The 20,680-nt window shown below is 42.2% G+C and overlaps 1 protein-coding gene across 1 annotated transcript in view; it reads left to right on the top strand.

Annotated features, from left to right (window-relative positions):
* The window catches only part of SIAE (sialic acid acetylesterase), a 38,074-nt gene that overhangs the window by 1,692 nt on the left and 15,702 nt on the right, over positions 1–20,680 (top strand). The window contains exons 2-4 of the mRNA XM_004052343.5: positions 2,642–2,803; positions 11,371–11,546; positions 17,400–17,538. Coding sequence (XP_004052391.4) covers positions 2,642–2,803; positions 11,371–11,546; positions 17,400–17,538 — 477 coding nt within the window. The remainder of the gene's footprint in view (positions 1–2,641; positions 2,804–11,370; positions 11,547–17,399; positions 17,539–20,680) is intronic.

Here is a 20,680-nt window from a genome sequence, read left to right as displayed (position 1 = left end):
AGGTGGGCGGATCACTTAAAAGTCAGGAGTTCAAGACCAGCCTGGCCAGCATGGCGAAACCCCGTCTCTACTAAAAATACAAAAAAATTGGCCGGGCGCGGTGGCTCATGCTTGTAATCCCAGCACTTTGGGAGGCCAAGGTGGGCAGATCATGAGGTCAGGAGTTCGAGACCAGCCTGGCCAACGTAGTGAAACCCCGTCTCTACTAAAGATATATATATAAAAAAAAAAAATTAGCCAGGTGTGGTGGCACATGCCTGTAATCTCAGCTACTCGGGAGGCTGAGGCAGGAGAATCGCTTGAACCCCAGAGGCGGAGGTTGCAGTGAGCTGAGATCGCACCACTGCACTCCAGCCTGGGTGACAGAGCAAGACTCTGTCTCAAAAAAACAAACAAACAAGAAATCAAATGGTAAATGTAGGTGTCTTGTGTTTGACACAAGGAATGACCAGCGTTGCTCTCTTTCTCATTCTCTCTCTCTTTTTTTTTGTCCATTGCACAATTCCTTGATGTTCCACTGTCTACTCTAATGAACTTAGAATTTAAACTTTACAAAGATGAGGAATATGATTTTTTCTTTGATTTGCCACAAGTATCTAATTTCGGCAAAGTGGGAATTTCAGCTTTGGAATCAAGTGACTTGTTTTCTAACTTGTCATAAACTATGTGATTTGAGACCAAAGGACATTAATGTTTGTGGTGTGTTTAGCACTGTGCCTGCCACAGGTAAAGTCTCTAGTAGAATGGAAGCTCCCTGTGGGCAAGGATTTTTGCCTGCTATTATTATTATTATTTTTTCATCGTTATATCCCCAATGCTTAAAATAGTAGGCATCAATAAATATTTGTTGAATTAACTAATGAACATGCAAGCTATTTTAAAAAATTGTTTAATCTGCTTTGGTCTCAGTTTCTTGATCAGTAATATGATTATACTTCTTGATCAGTAAGTAGCATGTTTATACTACGATTATGAAGATCCTTTCCACCTCTAAAACTCGTTAGCCCAGCACAGAGTCATCCACAAAGATGTTCACTAAGTGTATGTTGGTGAAAACAGACAGACTTGGGAAGGTATTTCCCCTAGCCTATGGGCTACTGACTGCACACAAATGTGCAAGCTGCAGCCATTCCCCTACCCCCACCCTCTCTCTACTTAGCTCTTATTTATGTCTGTGGTTTTCCTTTTTTTGGTTCCATATGAAGCACCTACCCAAGACAAGGCCCTCCCACACATGTGCCTCCCCCTTCCCCCCAGCAGGCTGCCAACCTGCTTATGCAATTCTGGGGCGTTGTATTCTTTTCTTAGAGCATTTTGCTCATGGTAACCGTGCATCTCCAGCCCAGTAGGCCTTCTGGGTGATCTTTCATTGTCATGTAGGTTTCTTGATCACACTAGCTCATAAGAGAGCGCTGAGGATTTTTAGGGACTGGGCTGTTATTCCAAGAGCAGGATAAATAGGCCACGGAGCTGTGTAGGCGACTCCATTAGCTGTGCTGCCCTGTTAAGTATAGCCGAAGGGGCCCTCATCATTTGTAGCTTCCAGGGAGGAAAATGTCAACCTTGTTAATTCTGATTCTCTTTTCTGCCTATCATTTTTGTTTAAAATGCTTAAAAAGATCTAAATTTTGTTAATTATTTTAGGTAGTTTGGGGTCTGTTTTATTCAGACAAATTGGGATATAATTTGTTTTATTTTTTTCCTTGTTAAGTTTTGATGAGGAACACGCTGAGATAATTTTGGATGGATGTTTGTATTAATAAAATACTTTTATATAGGCTGGATGTTAAAAATAGGAATGATCTCGTTAAAGCGAGTTCTTATTCAGTCTTGTTAGTGACTCTCTAGAATAGAATCCAGTTTCTAGTGTGTTTTCTCTTGTCCTTTTAGTATAATTTAGCTTGTGGAATGGGTAAAATTGTGACAGAAGACCTTTGTTCAGACATGTTGACCTTCTATCTCTCACTGACCTTATTTATGTGTCTTGATTTATTTGAATTTACCTGAGAAGGAAGCTGACTTGTCATGAATATTTATAAGGGCTTATTTAGAATTTTTGATGCAGTACACTGGGTTGTCAAAAAACCATGATAAGGGGCATTATTTGAAGGAAATTGGCATTAGTGGCATAGAAAAGGGGAGATAGAGAAGGGGAAAAAGATTAGGGAAGGCTGTTTGGAGAGAGGCATGCTGCTTTATTCCCAGTCATTAGGAGCAGGTGTGGTAATGGAAAGTAGGGAAAGGAAGTGGTTTATTTTTCTCATAAACACCATCTATAGGTGCATGAAAGGAGCATTTTAGTGATTTTGCGGGAGAGAGCCCAGCGTTAGGGCCAAGCCCAAGAGCAAAGAAAGATCAAGAGCTCTGAAGGAGAGAGAAGACTATGGTCCATTGGTTGCCTTGGGCTCTGGGAATTTTCCTTAGTGGTCATCATGTACTATGATGCATACTGTTGGAAACTGTTCTTGTTATGTTGCTTGCCTAATGAGGAGGAAGAAGAGCCAGTTTTAGACGATTAAAGGGACTTAGTATGTTAAAATTCTCTTGCATAAAGACTGTATGTTCTTTGCTGTTTCACTTGATCCAGTTGGTGCTATATCTCTCTGATGATGCTTCCCTCAGTGTTTGTTAAATTTTTTAGGTATTGGTTTTCACTTTGCTTCATACATCAATAATGATATGGTGCTGCAGAAGGAGCCTGCTGGGGCAGTGATATGGGGCTTCGGTACACCTGGAGCCACAGTGACTGTGACCCTGCGCCAAGGTCAGGAAACCATCATGAAGAAAGTGACCAGTGTGAAAGGTAAGGCAGCCCATCTTCCGTTCAGCTATTGCCCTCTTCTGCCACCTGCTGGATTATCTGAAAATGAATGCTAATGCTGTAGCTCACGTTATCCATCCATCTGTCTCTACATCCGTCTGTCCATTCATCCATAAAAGTTATTTGAATATTTGCCATGTGCTTAGGCACTGAGGATACAAACAAAAATAAGACTGAGTCAAAGTTCCTGTTCTCAAGGAACTTACAGAATAATGGGAATAGATACCAAGTTATATAGGACAGCGTGATGAATGCTATGATGAAGGTACATGTGGGGGGTGTCTTGGGGTACAGAGGAGAAACATTGAACTCAGACTGGATGGTAAGGGAAGGTTTCCACAGAAGATGATATTTGAGCTGAATCATATATAGAGGAGAGGCAGTATGGAGGAGAGGGTAAGAACTCTGGTAGTCCTTGCCCAACAACCTTTTTACCTTCTTACCTTAAAAAGTCTTAAAACCCAAGACTAGCACTATGTAAATCCCATTTCTTATTTTTAAACCAATATATTAGAACCAGCAGTTCTTTGGATTTCTAAGTCAGCATCATTTACTGAGAGTGCCATAATGTAAGAATGTAAGACTTCATATTGGTAGTCTAAGGCTCTGGAAGTCACTGCTTTCAGGCCCTGATTCTGTCATTTATATGGCTGAATAATCTTGGACATGTAATATAACATCTCCATGTCACAGTTTATATGTAAAATGGAGATCGTCATGATACCTACAGGATTACTGTGAGAATTAAATGAATTAACACTGGTAAAGACTTGTAACAGTGCCTGGCACACAAGTGCAGAGTAAGTTTTAGCAGTCATGATTGTAACTATTACTATTATTATTTAGTCAGTCATTCAAATATCTATTGAGAGCCTACTATGTGCCCGATACTGTGCTAGGTACTGGTGATACAGTGATGAGTAAAACACATATGTCCTCTTCCTTAATGAGGCATGCAGGTTAGACAGGAAGATAGTAAGCAGTTACCGTTAAGTGTGATAAGTGCCACAGTGAGGAAGAACAAGGTGCGATGGGAGTGCTTCGTAGAGAGTAGGGATAATTACGTAGTCTGAGGCTCATCTTGAGAGGTGAGCACGGCACACTGGATAGTGAGAATAGCCTGGCAAAGGCATGGAGGCCTGAGTGTACCTGGGCCATGGGAGAGATGCCAGGCAGGTTGGTTGGTCTGGAACACTGGGGGTGTGTGACTGGGCAGATGACAGGAGATAGGTTGGAAAGACAGGGAGGCTTGTTTGTCATTGCTAAGGAGTGTATGTTTTATTCTAAATGGACAGATTTTTAAACAGCAAAATAATATGATAGATATTTTAGAAAGTTCACTGTGGCAGCACTGTGGAAGATGGATTGGAGATCAGTAAGGTAGAGGTGGTGGGCAGGCTGCTCTGATATCCAAGCAAGAGATGATGAGGGTTTGACCTCATAGAGTGGCTGTGAGGATGTTTAGGAAGGTGAGAATTAGCAGTTTTCATGAGCAGGGAGATATTACAAAGGAGTGAGTCTCTGTCTAGAAGAGATAAAGATGTAGAAGCCGGTGTGGAGGAGGCAAAGCTAGAAGTTATGGGATGAAGGAAGGCATGCTCAGGGCTGGATGTTACAGATAGCGCTATAGCTGCGTGATGTGGAGGTGCGAATGAGACAGATGAGGAGGCTGCTCAGAGGTGGAGGTGGAGTTCAGGTACAAATTGGTGGTTTGAGCAATGGCTAGCATATATATGTGACAGGGATGCTTGTGGGAATTGTACCGGCCCCCGAAAGCAAGGATTGTCTGGTTGGTTTTATCAGTATACAAAACTGATGATCCAATCCCGAGTGATCCAGACCCTGATGCAGTCTCTTCAAAATTCATTTCCATTCAGCAAACATTTAAAAATACTATATGCCAGGCATTGATGTAAGGTAAGTGCTTCTAATTCTTGGGTTTTAAGACTTTTTAAGGTAAGAATGTTGTTGGGTAAACTAAAAGACCGAAAGGGAAGCTTCAGCTGATTGAGACATGCTTCTCTGTTGGATCTAAATGCCGTCAGTGACTTGCAGGATGTCCTGAAAGTGAAGGATTCAAGGGACTCTCAGTGCTTTCTGTTTGTGCTGGGTCACCTTAGAAATAAGGAGCATTGTGTACAAATAATGGCACTCTCAGTAAATGATGCTGATTTAGAAATCCAAGAACTGCTGTGGTTTAAAAATAAGAAGTGGGATTTACATGGTGCTAACAACTAAGTTGCCAATAATATTTAGGTGACAGAGATAACACAATGCTGTAGAAATACATACAGAAAGCATACAATATTACATAGCATTTCCGTTTAAAAAATCCTTGTGCATTATTTTTAGAGTTTTTCTCCCTTCATGCCTGTTTCAGAACTAATATTTGAGGTGGGCAGAGATGAGGCAGGAGGCTAGGTGGAATGAAAGGTAATAATTAGGAGAGAAGCCTCCCTTTTCCTTTACAGTGATTGTGAAGCTGCTCATTTATCTTGAGTTTAATTTGATAAAAGCCAAGTGAGGGCTTACTATGTCTAAAACACTGAGCCAGAAACCCTAGGAAAGTATAGAGAAGAATACAAATAGTGCCCATCTTTCAAGAACTCACTGCCCCATTCCATCCTTACACATTTAGTAATTTAGGCTCAAGTAATGCTCCAGCTGCCTCACTGCAAAGGGATGTATCCTTCATTTGAAGTTAAAATAACCAGCAGCAACTTAAGAGAATTGAGTGATTCATGGATACTGATCATAATTTCACAGGAAAAGAGGTTGATGTTATTGGTGGTGGTGGGGACCTATTTATTAGACTTTCCACATTTACTTGGTAGAAAAGGGGAAGGTATTTGAGTTTAGAGAGATCTGCAAACCTGCTTCAATGGGTATCTTGCTTTGTTCTGCCCATGAAGCAAAATAGATGAAGTGTTAATTGGAGTAAAGGAGGTAGACATGTAAGAAATTTCACAGGCAGAAAATGTCTCTCAAAAGAGATACCACAGAGAATATCGGAGGGTGGATTTCTGGTTTAGATTTTAATGAGGACTCTGAGATTTTCAGCCACATTACCTCAATTTGCTGCTTTGTCTGCCTCTGGTAATATTTAACTTTTTACCCATAGTCCCCTAGGTACCCAGAACAAAGTAAGATATAACAGCATAAAGGTTTTTGTCCAGCAGACTGACACTTAGACACTGGGAAAATTAATACCTGAGGGATGATTGGCACCATGGTCAGGTACTGGGTTGGTTCAAACGATGTTGTCAAATGATGTAAGAGGATTCTTTCAGACACAAGGAATACGCGAGCAGGGAAAACCAGGCATATCCTCTCACTTTGACATACATGGTAGGGGTGTGTGTATGTAGGTGATAAAATGAGGGTGTGTCTGTCTATATTTTTGTCATCATGATTGAGGTAAATAGATATATTTTCTCTACCTTAAAATAATACAGAAGCCTAAAACCCTCCCTGCGCCTGGTTGGCATGCATACCAATTTTCTTTTCTCTTTTTTTCTTTTGAGATGGAGTCTTGCTCTGTCACCCAGGCTGGAGTGCAGAGGTGTGATCTCGGTTCACTGCAACCTTTGCCTGCCAGGTTCAAGTGATCCTCCTGCCTCAGCCTCCTGAGTAGCTGAGGTTACAGGCACCTGCTACCATGCCTGGCTAATTTGCATACTAGTTTTCTATGCTACATAATAAATTGCCACAAACTTAGGTGCTTAAAACAACACGCTTTTACTATCTCACAATTTCTGCGGGTCTGAAGTCTGGTCATGGTTTCGCTGGATTCTCTATTGAGGGTCTCACAAGGCTGAAATCAAGGTGTAGGCCAGGCTGCGTTCCCACCTGGAGGTGCGAGTAGGGAGTTACCTGTTTCCAAGCTCCCTTGCGTTGCTGGCAGAATTCATTTAGGTGTTGAGCTCATGGCAGCACCTCCGCTGTCTCAGATCTCTGACCTCTATATCTTCTTTGAAAGAGCTCACCTTATTATGTATGCCAACCCAGGAAAATCTCAACTTTTATTAACTTAAAGTGAAATGATTAGGGACTTTAATCATAACTGCAAAATCCCATCTTTTCCATATAACATTATCTAATCACAAGAGTGACATCTCATTGCCTTTGCCATTTTCTGTTGGTTGGAAGCCAGTCACAGATTCTGCCAGCCACACAAGCATGTGACTTCGGGGTGTCACCTTAGGCTGTGTCTGCCACCACAGGCTATAGTGTAAGTAACTTGCATGAGCAGCTTTATTGATACAAAAGCACTTAAGCTTTTTTTCCTTTGCATTCATATTTGATGGTGGAGATGAACTTCAGGTTACAACAGAATAAATGTAGTTTGGTGAGGGGCAGTGTAGGCAGTAAGGCCTTCTTGACTTCCAAGCCAGTTCCACAAACCACTGAGCCACTTTGCAGCTAGTGAGGAACTAGGGTTCTGTTGGGTGGGGGTGGGGGGGAAGTGAACAGAGGTGCTTTTTTCATTTCTAGGTTGTTCTTCTCGGGAAGGGAACGGTCATGGATAATTTTCCTTTTTCTCTTCTTGGCATCAGATTTTGGCACAATAATAGAACAAAATAATGAACATCTGATATGAATGGCAAGAAGAAAAAACAAGAAAGCACTTTATGACTATGTCTCTAGACAAATTATTTCCATTTTTTCCTTTGATTGTTTGCTTGTTCTTCCCATTTTGAGGTGGGAGTTAATTGGGAGGTGGAGAGAAGGTGGAGACAGAGAGTTTTTCACTGCCCTTGGCTGGAATGTGAGAAGAAGAGCAACAATAAGAAATAGGCCACTAGAGGCCGGATGTGGTAGCTCATGCCTATAATCCCAGCACTTCAGGAGACTGAGGTGGGTGGATCACGAGGTCAGGAGATCGAGACCATCCTGGCCAACATGGTGAAACCTCGTCTCTACTAAAATACAAAAAGAAAATTAGCTGAGCGTCGTGGTGTGCACCTGTAGTCCCAGCTACTTTGGAGGCTGAGGCAGGAGAATTGCTTGAACCCGGGAGGCAGAGGTTGCAGTGAGCCAAGATCGCGCCACTGCACTCCAGCCTGGTGACAGAGTGAGACTCTGTCTCAAAAAAAAAAAAAAGAAAGAAATAGGCTACCAGAAATGCTAACCCTAGACATAAGAACATAAAGCCCTAGTCAATTTGCATGGCTGTCTTGTCAGTGTAACCCAGGGGTGGGGTTTACTTCCTACCATTTAATTGATGGAGTGCCTGGCACACTAAGCACTCTAAGTAGCTGTATAATGAAGGAAGGAAATTCATCTTCCTAGGTGGTACGAGAAAAAATGCGAGGAAGCAGAGATTTGAATGCACTGAAAGTGAGAATTTACAGAAACCTGGGCCTGGCCTGAAATAGCTAATAGCAAGTGATTAGGGCCCAGAAGAGGGATGCAGAGCAACTTGTTCAGAAAGCTGATCTAGATCAGCAGAAAGGCAGCTGGATGGTAAACTCTTTGTGGTTAGTGGCTCAAGTTTATTATTTGGACTCCAGCTTATGGACTTCGTGGGTCAACACTGTTTCTAAAGACTCTTAACTGGACTTAATTGGCCTGTGGTGAGCTCCATTTCAACCAACCAGTCCTGAACGGATAAGCTAAGGACTAGCCCGTTCTTATGAAACATGGTGGCTTTTGCCTTTTTAATCCCACCCTTGCTTTTGGTCTAAGAAACAGTCTTCACAGGTGCTGCTGTCCTTTGTATATGCTTACATAGGAGTAAATCCTTATTTATTTTATATTTTATTTTATTTTATTTTTGAGACAAAGTCTCGCTCTGTCGCCCAGGCTGGAGTGCAGTGGCACAATCTCGGCTCACTGCAAGGTCCGCCTCCCGGGTTCACACCATACTCCTGCCTCAGCCTCCCGAGTAGCTGGGACTACAGGTGCCGCCACCATGCCCAGCTAATTTTTGTATTTTTAGTAGAGACAGGGTTTCACCTTGTCAGCCAGGATGGTCTCGATCTCTTGACCTCATGATCTGCCTGCCTCGGCCTCCCAAAGAGCTGGGATTACAGGCGCAAGCCACTGCGCCCGGCCAATTCTTATTGTTTTAAATGAACTGTCTCTGAGTTGGTTTAACCATTAGTAACCTCTCTGGAGTGTATCAAGTTTTCCCTGCCTTGCGTGGAAGTTAACTCTTCTTAACACTTGTGTTATTGTCAGAGTTTACATGACTTTTTTTTTTTTTTGAGATGGAGTTTTGCTCTTGTTGCCCAGGCTGGAATGCAATGGTGCAATCTCAGCTCACTGCAACCTCCACCTCCTGGGTTCAAGCGATTCTGCTGCCTCAGCCTCCCGAGTAGCTGGGATTATAGGCATATGCCATCACACCCTGCTAATTTTTGTGTTTTTAGTAGAGACAGGGTTTCACCATGTTGGCCAGGCTGTTCTCAAACTCCTGACCTCAGGTGACCACCTGCCTCGGCCTCCCAAAGTGCTGGGATTACAGGCATGAGCCACTGTGCCTTGCCAGAGTTTACTTTTCTTTTGTCAAGTAGGAAAGGAAAAAAAGCTAGAAACTAACATCTTGAGGACTAGCACAGAAGGAAGTTTTCTGAGGTCTTTGAGGAAGTTGGAAGGAGGTTTCTCTGGGAGGCAGTTCTTGGGAATAAGGCTCGGGTCTTGATGCCTAGTTCTCTCGATTCCTTAGGCCCTAGAGGGAGTGCATCCTCTGGCTGTAGCAGGATGGTATTGCTATGTTTGGCCTAAATAGTTTGGCATTATCTTTTTATTACTGGGTAGCAGAGTTTTTTAGAACCTCTGGTGAAGGTAGTTTTCTTCACCAGCCATGTTGCCTGGATTGAGGCTAAGTGTAAATACCCAGTTAATAGCACTGAATAGGAATAAATTGTATAGCAATAGAAGGCTAAGAAATAGTCCTTGGTTTTCTGAAAGTCGACCTCACCACCATAAGTAAATAACGTTGGTGGCAGAAGGACAGAGCTCCAGTAAGATGTGTCAGTGCAGGAAGCCTGGAAAGACCTTGGCAAGCCTGGAGTTGGGACAGATTGGAGTGTCTGCCTGCTCAGAAGTGTGAGCCATATGGAACACATCACACCTGTGCGACACAATCTGTCCTAGCTGCCCACTGTTTCCAAAACAGTGATTTTTCTGGTTTAGGTGAATTATACATTTAATACGTTGACGTGTGGCTACTGATGGTATAAAAGCAATACTGAACATTTGGTCTTAGATTTAATTAACCTCTTAGGGATGGGAGTAGCAAGCTGTTTGCTTATGCTTTTAAGAGGAGCAAGCATGCACCCTTCCTCTGATGTCTTGGGGCTTTTGGACATTTTCCCCAGGACTCTGAGAAATCCTTTTTGAATTGAGTTTTTATTAGTCACCTGTTGTACATTAGGACATCTCATGCTTCTGCTTAGCTCTTGCTGATTAGAAAGAACTTTGCAGTGTCTAGCACATAGTAGGCGCTTGGATAGTATTTTTAGAATTATTATTTCCCATAGATTGGATGTAATCATTTTAGGATGCTCCATTTCCAGTTCTTATCATTCTTTCCCTTTGAATTTACATTGATCTGATGGGTATGAATTATAAATCAGTTCATATTCTTTGGCATAATGCCAAGAGTATTTATTTTAAAATGTTAATTTCTCATTTTTTTTCTATTTTCCCATGCTTGCTTTATCAACTTTGTTCATGTTGCTTGGTTCTCCTTGGCATAATTTTTGCCATTTTGAAGATATTTTTCTGAAGCTTCTAAGTATGTTGTTGGCAGGGGTGGTCTGGTGAGTGATGAGAGGTAGGAGGGTGATGAGGTGGTTCTAGGGAATATGCTATGAATTTCTGAAATAGGGTCTCAGACAGCTTCTCATCTCCCTAATTGAGTCCCAAAGCCTTAAGTCTTGTAAATAAGTCTGTGAAAATAATTAATTGGGCAAATTGGAATATCTTTTTCACAGAGAGATTAATTTATATGCCTCCCACTACTTTTTGATGTGTCGGTTTCTCCACTCAACAGTTTGCTGTTAGGAAAACCCAGACCACTGGTAGTGTTAATCCTTGTTAGCAACGCAGGAGGAGACGGGGAGTGAAGGCAAGGGTGATACTGTCAAGCCAGGGGAAGTTCCAGATTATCATTGATTTTCTATACCCTGTGGTCACATTCGATTGAGTAATTGCAAGTTAGTTTGGGGCACTATAAGATGAAATTAATGTTAATTTTGACAGCTGGATAGTATAATAAGAATTTCTCTTTTATGTTTTCTATTAAACTCTTGAATTTTAATCTGTGTGTATTTTTGTCTATCCTCATTTAGGATTATAACTGGGTAACTTACTTTTTTTGTAAATGCTTCAGTTAAAAGTAAGGAGGGATTGGTACAGATTAAAGATAAAAATGCTGCTGCTCGTGTTAGTTCTATCCTCTTATCTGAAATTTGGCCAATCTTCATAGCTTTGAATTCAGTTTATTACAGAGGCTGGGAATAGCCACAAATGAGTACAATTGGGCTTTGATTTCACTTTAATTGATTGATTAATTCCTTGGAGTCCTGTTACTATTTCAGCTCACTCTGATACCTGGATGGTGGTACTGGATCCTATGAAGCCTGGAGGACCTTTCGAAGTGATGGCACAACAGACTTTGGAGAAAATAAACTTCACCCTGAGAGTTCATGATGTCCTGTTTGGAGATGTCTGGCTCTGTAGTGGGCAGAGTAACATGCAGATGACTGTGTTACAGGTAATTTGCAGAGTCTCAGCAATAATACACAGTGTTGGTGATGAAGAAGGAAAAGAAGGAGGAATAAGGGGGCAACAAGGAGAAGCAGGGCTGTTTCTATTTAGTGAGTACCATGAGCCAAGATATGTTCTAAGTGCTTTGAATGAATTCATTAATTTGACTTAACAATCTTAAGAGATAAGCTATTGATTAAATTGGTAGTTATTGATTGGTGCTAATGTATTCTATATAGGTTAAGAACTTAGAAGGAGTATTGTTTTCTCTAGCACTTTCTCCAAAACTGAGTTTCTTCTCAAGTTGATTTTTATTTTCTTGCTTTTTTTTTTTTTTTTTCTTTTTTGAGACGGAGTTTCTCTCTTGTTGCCCAGGCTGGGGTGCAATGGTGCAATCTCAGCTCACTGCAACCTCCACCTCCCGGGTTCAAGCGATTCTCCTCCCTCAGCCTCCCAGGTAGCTGGGATTACAGGCATCTGCCACTATGCCTGGCTAATTTTTGTATTTTTAGTACAGACAGGGTTTCGCCATGTTGGCCAGGTTGGTCTCGAACTCTTGACCTCAGATGATGCACCTGCCTTGGCCTCCCAAAGTGCTGGGATTACAGGCCTGAGCTACTGAGCCCGGCCTGTTTTCTTGCCTTTTAATCATTCCTTTGAGAAATATTAAATTTAAGATGTAAACCTGTATAGAACTAGACCATTACCTCAATTCATTTCTTTTTGAAAAATTTATGAAATACAATATGTTCGTATACTCTATGATTTATTGTTTTGCCTCTGTTTCTTAGTTTTTTCTATTTTTTTCTTTTTGTAGTCTTCTACTAAATAATGCTACTAAAATGATCTTACTCTGAACATATCTACTTCATTTCATCATTAGTTTTCTGATTTAGAATTTAAATTCTTGCATTGAAGTCTTCATTATCAACATTTTATTTACTCTTACATTCTGTCTTATTTATATATACGGAAGCCCCCCCCACCCTTTTTTTTTTTTTTTTAAAGAGATAAGGTCCTTCTCTGTCACCCAGGCTGAAGTGCAGTGGTATGATCATAGCTCACTGCAGCCTAGAACTCCTGGGCTCAAGGGATCCTCCTGCCTCAGCCTCCTGGGTAGCTGGGATTGCAGGTGTGAGCCACCATATCCAGCTGATTTTTTATTTTTTATAGAGATAGGGTCTTGCTATGTTACCCATGCTGGGCTTTTTGAATTAAAATGTTTATTAAACTGAACTTTGGACTCTTTTAGCATAACAGAGTAGAAGCAGAATCAAAGTTTTATTTCTTGATAGAAAGGATGGTTTTGTATAGAAGCAGAATTGCTGTTAACTCATTAAGGAAAACAGTATTTTTCTTAATGCTGTAATTGCAGCTCCCTGTTTGCACAGAAAGGCATGGACCAGATCTGTTTGTATCTATATAGTCGCTTTCTCAACAGCAGTCTATGCCAGGGGATTCCATCCCATTTTCTGTCAAGCTAAATCAGATTTTGATTGTTGAGAGTAAACATATTTTCTCTGCCTAGAATTTACCCCTGAGCATCTTCTGTATAAAGCTAGGTCTCTAAGCTCTGAGATATAGGGGAACAGAAAAAAATTCCGTCTGAAACATCCAAGTGTTAATATTTATTTTTTATTTTTGTTTAAATCATGCACTTAGTTTGCAAGATAACATTTTAGATGCTGACAGTACCAAAAGCCAAGTTTCTAGTCTCTTAACAGTCTATGGAACCTTGTTTTTTGATTAAAAGAATGTTCTACATGGCTTTCCGTTTATTCCTTTTGCTCCTTTCCTCCTACGAACCCCCAACACACACACATACATCACACACACACACACACATACACACACGAGTCTTTCTCCTTCCCTCCTTCCATGTGACTTCTCTGAGGAGGTAAGAGTTCCACTATAACCTACCACTCTTCACATTCAAATCAAGGAAATGGCAGATTGCGTGCCCATCTTGTTGTTAGGGTAAAGTGGAATTTTAAAATTGAGTGTTATTTATAACGCTGAGTGAGATGTTTATAAATGGAGAAGAGTCTAAATGTTCATCTGTCGCCTCCTAAGTCAGGGTAGGTCTTAAGATTTGGATATTTCTAGTTATGCTCAGAAAAAGATGGCCAATATCCATCAGGAAACCCATTTTTCAATATCTCAGAACTCCCCACATTCCTACTTTACAAATAGAGAAATTAAGATCCAGAAGAGAAGGGCTGGTACCACATTCCAACAAAAGATTCACAGGACTTATGAGGCTGGCTTTTTTTTTTTTTAATAGTTATCTCCTCAATTTTAGAACTGCTACCATAGTAGAAGGTAAAATAAGAGAATTTCCAGATTCTTTTAAGTAAATAAAGTTTCTGTCCTTCTGTGTGTGTGTGTGTGTGTGCGCACAGACACACTCACACGCATGCTTTGCTCCCCTATGCAGACCCCATGCCAAGATTCTCTGAGGAAATAGATTCTTGACGTGTCTTCATTAATTCAAGAATGTGGTATAAAGGTTACAAAATGAACACCAGTGAGCAGCTGCTTTGATGGTGAACGGTCCAGTCCCTAGAGAGGCAGCGGTGCTCTCTCCCAGCCTCTGTGGTGTTAATGACTTCAAATACCTTGGTATTCATTTACATCCTCATTTAAATACTTGGTAGAAAAATAATTACACTGCAGTGTTTGATGAGATGAAATCTGATCTCAGCAGATGGAGTAAGGTTTCCCCTTTCATCAGCAGGGAAACCAAGTGTCATTTAAATGAAAATCTTCCTGCAATCTCTTTATTCCCAAGTTTGCTGCCCATATCCCTGAGGAAATGCTTTCATCAAAAAGGCCTAGTTATTGGGAAAGGATACCAATTTCTGAAGTAATTGTCATTATGTTGTCAGGTACAGAAGGAATGGTCCCCACCCCCATTTTTGCTGACACTCTCTGTGGCTTTCAAGTTTGGGCTTGAAATTACACACAAACGTGAATTTGAAAATGGAAGTTTTCCAGTCAATGTTTTGGATCCACTTCCGTGTGCTGGTATCAATATAGGAGAATGCCAACCATTCTGACTCTATTGGCCTCACAGTACTCTACAGTGTTAGCAACGGGTCTAAAAGACAAGTAGCATGTTCTCTCATACTGCCTCCCAAGCTGGCGTCTCACTGTGATGAAGCACTTGAGTTCCCAGTCAGTGCGGAAGCTAGTGTGGGTGGAGAGAATGAAACCAGTTTCATCCACTGTTTCCATGGAAGCAACATAGGATCCTGAGTGCTTAGTGCAGAACTGAATTCCAAAGGAGGCGGCTTTTTACAGGTACTTGCTGCTGAAAAATAATTTCCCTGCCAGATACACTGTGAGTGCATTAGCCTGTTCTTACTCCTTCGTGTTTACATTAACCTGCCAGGTATGATCCTGAACAAACAGGTCTGGATTTCCTGTGGAATTTTCTTGAGACCATGTGTAACCTGTCCTGAGAATGGGAAGACCAGTCAGTAATCCTGACAGCCTAGAGCTGCCACCACCAAGGGAGCATTTCAGGTTGTGGCTCCCACTGTGACCAAAAGAGCTATCTCATTTCCATCTGGCCATCTTACTGGGCACAGCCGGCTCAGTGGCAAGTCCAGAGAGATTCAAGGGGCAGCATCTTTCAGTGAAATGCACCATGGGGCACCTGGCTGCTTCAGAGTTTCTCTTGCGCTGTGGCTGGAGGGCCAGCTGTATTCTCTGCGGTGGGTGGGTGGGGGAGGAAAGCGAGCCAGCTGCACACTCTGTGACCAGCGGCCAATGGAACGTACCCGGCCTCCTGTGCCTCTCACTGCTGTGGCAGCCCCGACTCAGCTGGAGCGCCTGCTCCCTGAGCAAGCGGTAACTGGGCTTCCTGATGCTCCCGTTGGCCCTTTGTTTTGGGAGAAGCTGGGCCAGTCCAGGGGGATAGAAAGGACTCAAGAAGAAACACACAAATAAAAAAACAAAACAAAATATTTCCGATATATTTGTTTTAAAATAAAAAAATAACCAAAAAATCAGGATGAGAGGAAATAGCACTTGTGCATAAGTTATAGAGGAATGATGCTTTACTGGACTAACAAAGAAGGAACTGAGTGTATCACACACATTCTTTTCCAGAAAACCCTAAGCCACTCCTTTCATACTCCTGACAATTGATGAGGTTTAATACAGTGATTTGGGAAAACATGATTTATCTTTGGATGGACCCTCTTCTTTAATTCCTTGGGACTGTTCTGAGCTGTTACCCTGAACACCACCTTTCCAGTCTCCATGCCTCTCTTGCTTTTCTTTGGTGATTTACCAAGACCAAGATGAGGATACTGTCAGCCTGCGGTATCCACCAGTTCCACATGTGCAGATTCAACCAGCCATGGATAGAAAATATTTGAAAAATAAAAATTAAAAGTGGCAATACAACAATAAATAATACACATTGAAAAAACAATACATACGGGTTGAGTATCCCTTTTCTGAAGTTGCTTGAGATTGGAAGTGTTTCAGATTTTGGATTTTTTTTGGATTTTGCAATATTTGCATAGACATAATGAGATATCTTGGGGATGGGACCCGAGTCTAAACCTGAAATTCATTTATGTTTCCTATATACCTTATGCACATAGCCTGAAGGTAATTTTGTACAATATTTTTAAATAATTTTGTGCATGAAACAAAATTTGTCTGAAGTATTTATGTGTGGAATTTTCCACTTGTTGACATCATGTTGGCACACCAAAAATTTTGGATTTGGGGGCATTTTGGATTTTGGATTTTCAGATTAGGGTTGCTTAACATATATAATAAATATTTACATAGCATTTACATTGCATTAGGTATAAGTAATATAGAGATACAGGAGGATGTTTGTAGGCTATAAACAAATATGACATTTTGTATAAGGGACTTGAACATCTTCAGATTTTGATGTGCTGGGGTTTGGTGTGGGGGGGTGTGGTTCCTGGAACCAATGCCCTGTGGACATGAAGGATAACTGTATATGCATTTTGAGACTTATTCCAGTATGTTTCAGTACTTCAACTATGTTTCAGTAGTTCAACAGTCATGTCTGAGCTGTGTTTCTTTTAAGCATGCTTCTCTTGTGTGGTATGGATTAGACAAATCTACCTCCCCATGGCCTTTTTGGTTCCACATAATATCCTAAGCACCATTTTAAAAAGAAGTTAATTGGCTGGGTGCGGTGGCTCACACCTGTAATCCCAGCACTTTGGGAGGCCAAGGCAGGCGGATCACGAGGTCTGGAGATTGAGACCATCCGGGCTAACACGGTGAAACCCCGTCTCTACTAAAAATATAAAAAATTAGCTGGGCATGGTGGTGGGCGCCTGTAGTCCCAGCTACTCGGGAGGCTGAGGCAGGAGAATGGCGTGAACCCGGGAGGTGGAGCTTGCAGTGAGCTGAGGTTGGCCACTACACTCCAGCCTGGGCGACAGAGCAAGACTGTCTCACAAAAAAAAAAAAAAAAGAAGAAGTTAATTGGTCTGGTTTTGTGTTATGAGATACTTTTTCAGAGTAGAAATATTTCAGTTTCAAGGTATCAGAGTGTTGTAAGTGCTGGGCAATATTCTTTAGCCTCAGCTACCTCACGGCTCCTCTTGTCTAACATAGACCTGCTCCTTAAGATCACAGATTTCATTATATTTCTACCCTCTTTGGGAACACGATTCATCCTGGTCTCTTTTGGTAAAAGTGGATCAAGGTGATTCAGTTCAGCCCATTGGTTTTGGTTATTAATTTGATCTCAGTATATTGAAAGCTCAGGAGCTCAGAGGATTGATGTTTACTAAGAGGTGTCAGGCTAGTTCACCACCTGCTAGGTTAAATGACGTGTCAATTTCTTTTCCAGATATTTAATGCTACAAGGGAGTTGTCTAACACTGCGGCATATCAGTCTGTCCGCATCCTCTCCGTCTCTCCCATTCAAGCAGAGCAGGAGCTGGAGGACCTTGTTGCGGTTGACTTGCAGTGGTCTAAGCCCACCTCAGGTATGTGACGGCTTGAACGTGCTGTCTCTTATATAATGGGTTAGCGCCCGAAGTGGAATCTGTAAGATTGAATTTGGTTCTTATGTGTCTATTATTACTCATGCCTTTTATTCCTTTCTTATTGACTCTTCATCCTTCCTGATGGTGACTATTTCAGGTTTCTTCCCAAGACTACCAACAAATCTTCCCTCTTGCTGTGGGGAAATGAGTCTTCCTTCAACATCTTCAGTGAAAGTATCAAGGCCCTTCGGCATGGGCTCCGCCAGCATCTCTCGCCGATGCCTTCACTCCAAATCCTCTCCTCTTTCTTCCCTTGTTTCTGTGTCTGTAGACAACTGGTCTCTTTTCAGGGCTAACTCTGATTTGGGTTCTCCTTTCTCCAGAGCCTTCTTTAATCCCTTAGGCACTGTGGTTTTCCCCTCAGTCCATTCAGCATGAGCTCTCCATTTCTTTTTTTTCTTTTTTTTTTTTTTTTGAGACGGAGTCTCAGTCTGTTGCTCAGGCTGGAATGCAGTGGTGTGATCTTGGCTCACCTGCAACCTCCGCCTCCTAGATTCAAATGATTCCCCTGCCTCAGCCTCCCGAGTAGCTGGGACTATAGGCACCAGCCACCACGCTCAGCTAATTTTTGTATTTTTAGTAGAGATGGGGTTTCACCATATTGGCCAGGCTGGTCTCGAACTCCTGACCTCATGATCCGCCCACCTCGGCCTCCCAAAGTGCTGGGATTACAGGCGTGAGCCACTGCACCCGGCCACTCTCCATTGCATGACTGCTTTGTGTCAGGATCTGTGCTAGGCCCCAGGGATACAGCAGTGACCAAACGGACACACAGTCCCTGCTGTCTGAGCTTAGCCTTTCTTTTATTCTCACAAAACAAAACAAAACAAAACAACAGTAAACATCGCAAACACCCTTCTCAGATGCTTCATCTTTCTCCTTTGCTTTGTTAAACCTTTCTAGAACGTCTTCTGTTTTCATTCTTTTCACTGCCTTTCCCTGTGTTCACTCTTCAGCCCTTTGTCACCTGGCTTCTGCTTCCACCTCAACAATTTGTTCACCTTGATGTTACTATCGCTTCTTCTAATGATAAACCTAGAGACCTTTGCCGCATTCAGCACTGCGGACCACCCCCTTTAGAAACTGCATGTCCCTCCTTGCTTGCCTGGTACTTTCTTTTCCTACTTCTCCTCCTCTGTCTTCTCTGTCCCTTTTTCTTTGCTTCTTCATTCCCTTCCCTCAGAGGTGGTCCCTGTGTTCCCCCTGGACTTTTTCTTTTTCTCCTGTGCACGCTTTGCTTGGTGCTCAGATGCTCCTACATTTATAAGTAGTAATTCACTTAACAAATATTTGAGTGCCTACTATGTGCTCGACACTGTTCTAAGTGCTGGGGATATTGTAGTGAGTAAAACAGGCAAGAATACCTGACCTCATGGAGCTTACAGTCTAGTGTAAGGGAATACTGAAAGTGAATCATAAAATAAGCAAATTATAGACGAAGTATCTGATGCTATCCAGTCTTACACTATCTGAACTCTCCCTATAAAAGAGCTCAGGAACTGAATGGATTCAGGTAAATTTTTGGATGAATCCTTTGCTCTATGAACTCTTACTACATGGTATCCAAAACTCAGGACTCAATCAAATTTGGGTAATGTATTATGCCTTGTTATCTGAACTTGTTTTCACTTTGTGAAATCAGAAACTGAATGAATAAATGTGGATATCACAGGATAGGTTAATGGGTGACATGTGCTAATGAGACAAAAACAAATAAATATATCAGGGAAGGGAGGCAATAGGAAGTGTTCGTGCTGGGATGGGGAAAGGCGACATTTCAGTAGCAGCCTGAAAGAGGCGAGGCAATTCAGATACCTAGGAAGGGCACAGAGGATCCATCTCTCCCACGTTGAGAATCTCTCCTGCCTGCTGTGCTCTTCCCCCCTTTCTTTTTTTTTTTTTGACCAAGTCTCACTCTGTTACCCAGGCTAGAGTGCAGTGATGTGATCTTGGCTCAGTGCAACCTCCACCTCCCAGGTTCAAGTGATTCTTCTGCCTCAGCCTCCCGACTAGCAGGGATTACAGATGTGCCCCACCACGCCCAGCTAATATTTGTATTTTAGTAGAGATGGGGTTTCACTATGTTGGCCAGGCTGGTCTGGGACTCCTGGCCTCAAGTGATCCATGATCTGCCTGCCTCACACTCCCAAAGTGCTGGGATTACAGGCGTGAGCCACCGCGCCCGGTGTCCTGCCTCTTCTGTCATCACATCACTGCTGCTGGGAAAGGTTTTCTGATTTTAAGGACTCTTGTAATTAGATTGGACACACCTAGATGAGCCAGGACACTCTCTCCATCTCAAGGTCCCTAACCTTAATCACGTCTACAAAGTGCCTTTCGCCATGCGAGGTAACACAGCCACAGGTTCCAGGGATGAGTGTGTGGAAGTCTTTGGGGTCTGTTATTTTGCCTACACCCCACATTCTCATTCTCAAGCATTTTCAAGTGGGTTTCCATTTTCTTTACTCCAAGATGTGGCTCTAACCTCCCCTCCAGTCTTATCTTCCACTGTTCTCTTTTATAATCTCTGCTCCAGCCAAATACTCTCAGAATATTTCCTATTCTGTGTGCCTTTTCACGTATTTTTTCTTCTGCCTTGAGTGCCAGCTCTGTCTGTTAAACGCCTGTTGCTGGTTTAAGGCTTCCCCAGCTCTCTTCTTCCCTCCTGTTTACCACTCCCCTCTACCTACTGTCAGTGAAACCACAGCCACCCTCAATCAGTCAGCAAACACTGACTCTCCATCATGTCCTGGACGCTGGGGATACAGACGTGAATCAGGTGAAGTCTCTGCTAATAGTGTAGTGAGCCAAGGGAAACACTGAACAGATGGTTATTGCAAGGTCTAGTGATGGAGCGATGCACAGAGTGTTGTGGAAGCATGGTGCGGGGCGGGGAGGTCAGTGTTTATTAGGCCTTTTAGGATCTGCCTCTCATTTGATATTCTTTCTTTGTGTTAAAACTCCTTAATACTTATTTGTACTTACCATCTTTTGCCATATATTTTATTCAACTAGATACTTGTCTTATTCTTTTTTTTTTTTTGAGACGGAGTCTTGCTCTGTCGCCCAGGCTGGAGTGCAG

The sequence above is a fragment of the Gorilla gorilla genome, chromosome 9, assembly GCF_029281585.2.
Source record: "Gorilla gorilla gorilla isolate KB3781 chromosome 9, NHGRI_mGorGor1-v2.1_pri, whole genome shotgun sequence".
Taxonomy (NCBI): Eukaryota; Metazoa; Chordata; class Mammalia; order Primates; family Hominidae; genus Gorilla; species Gorilla gorilla.
The sequence above is the reverse complement of the archived record's forward strand: the minus strand, read 5'-3'. Positions and strand labels throughout refer to the sequence as shown.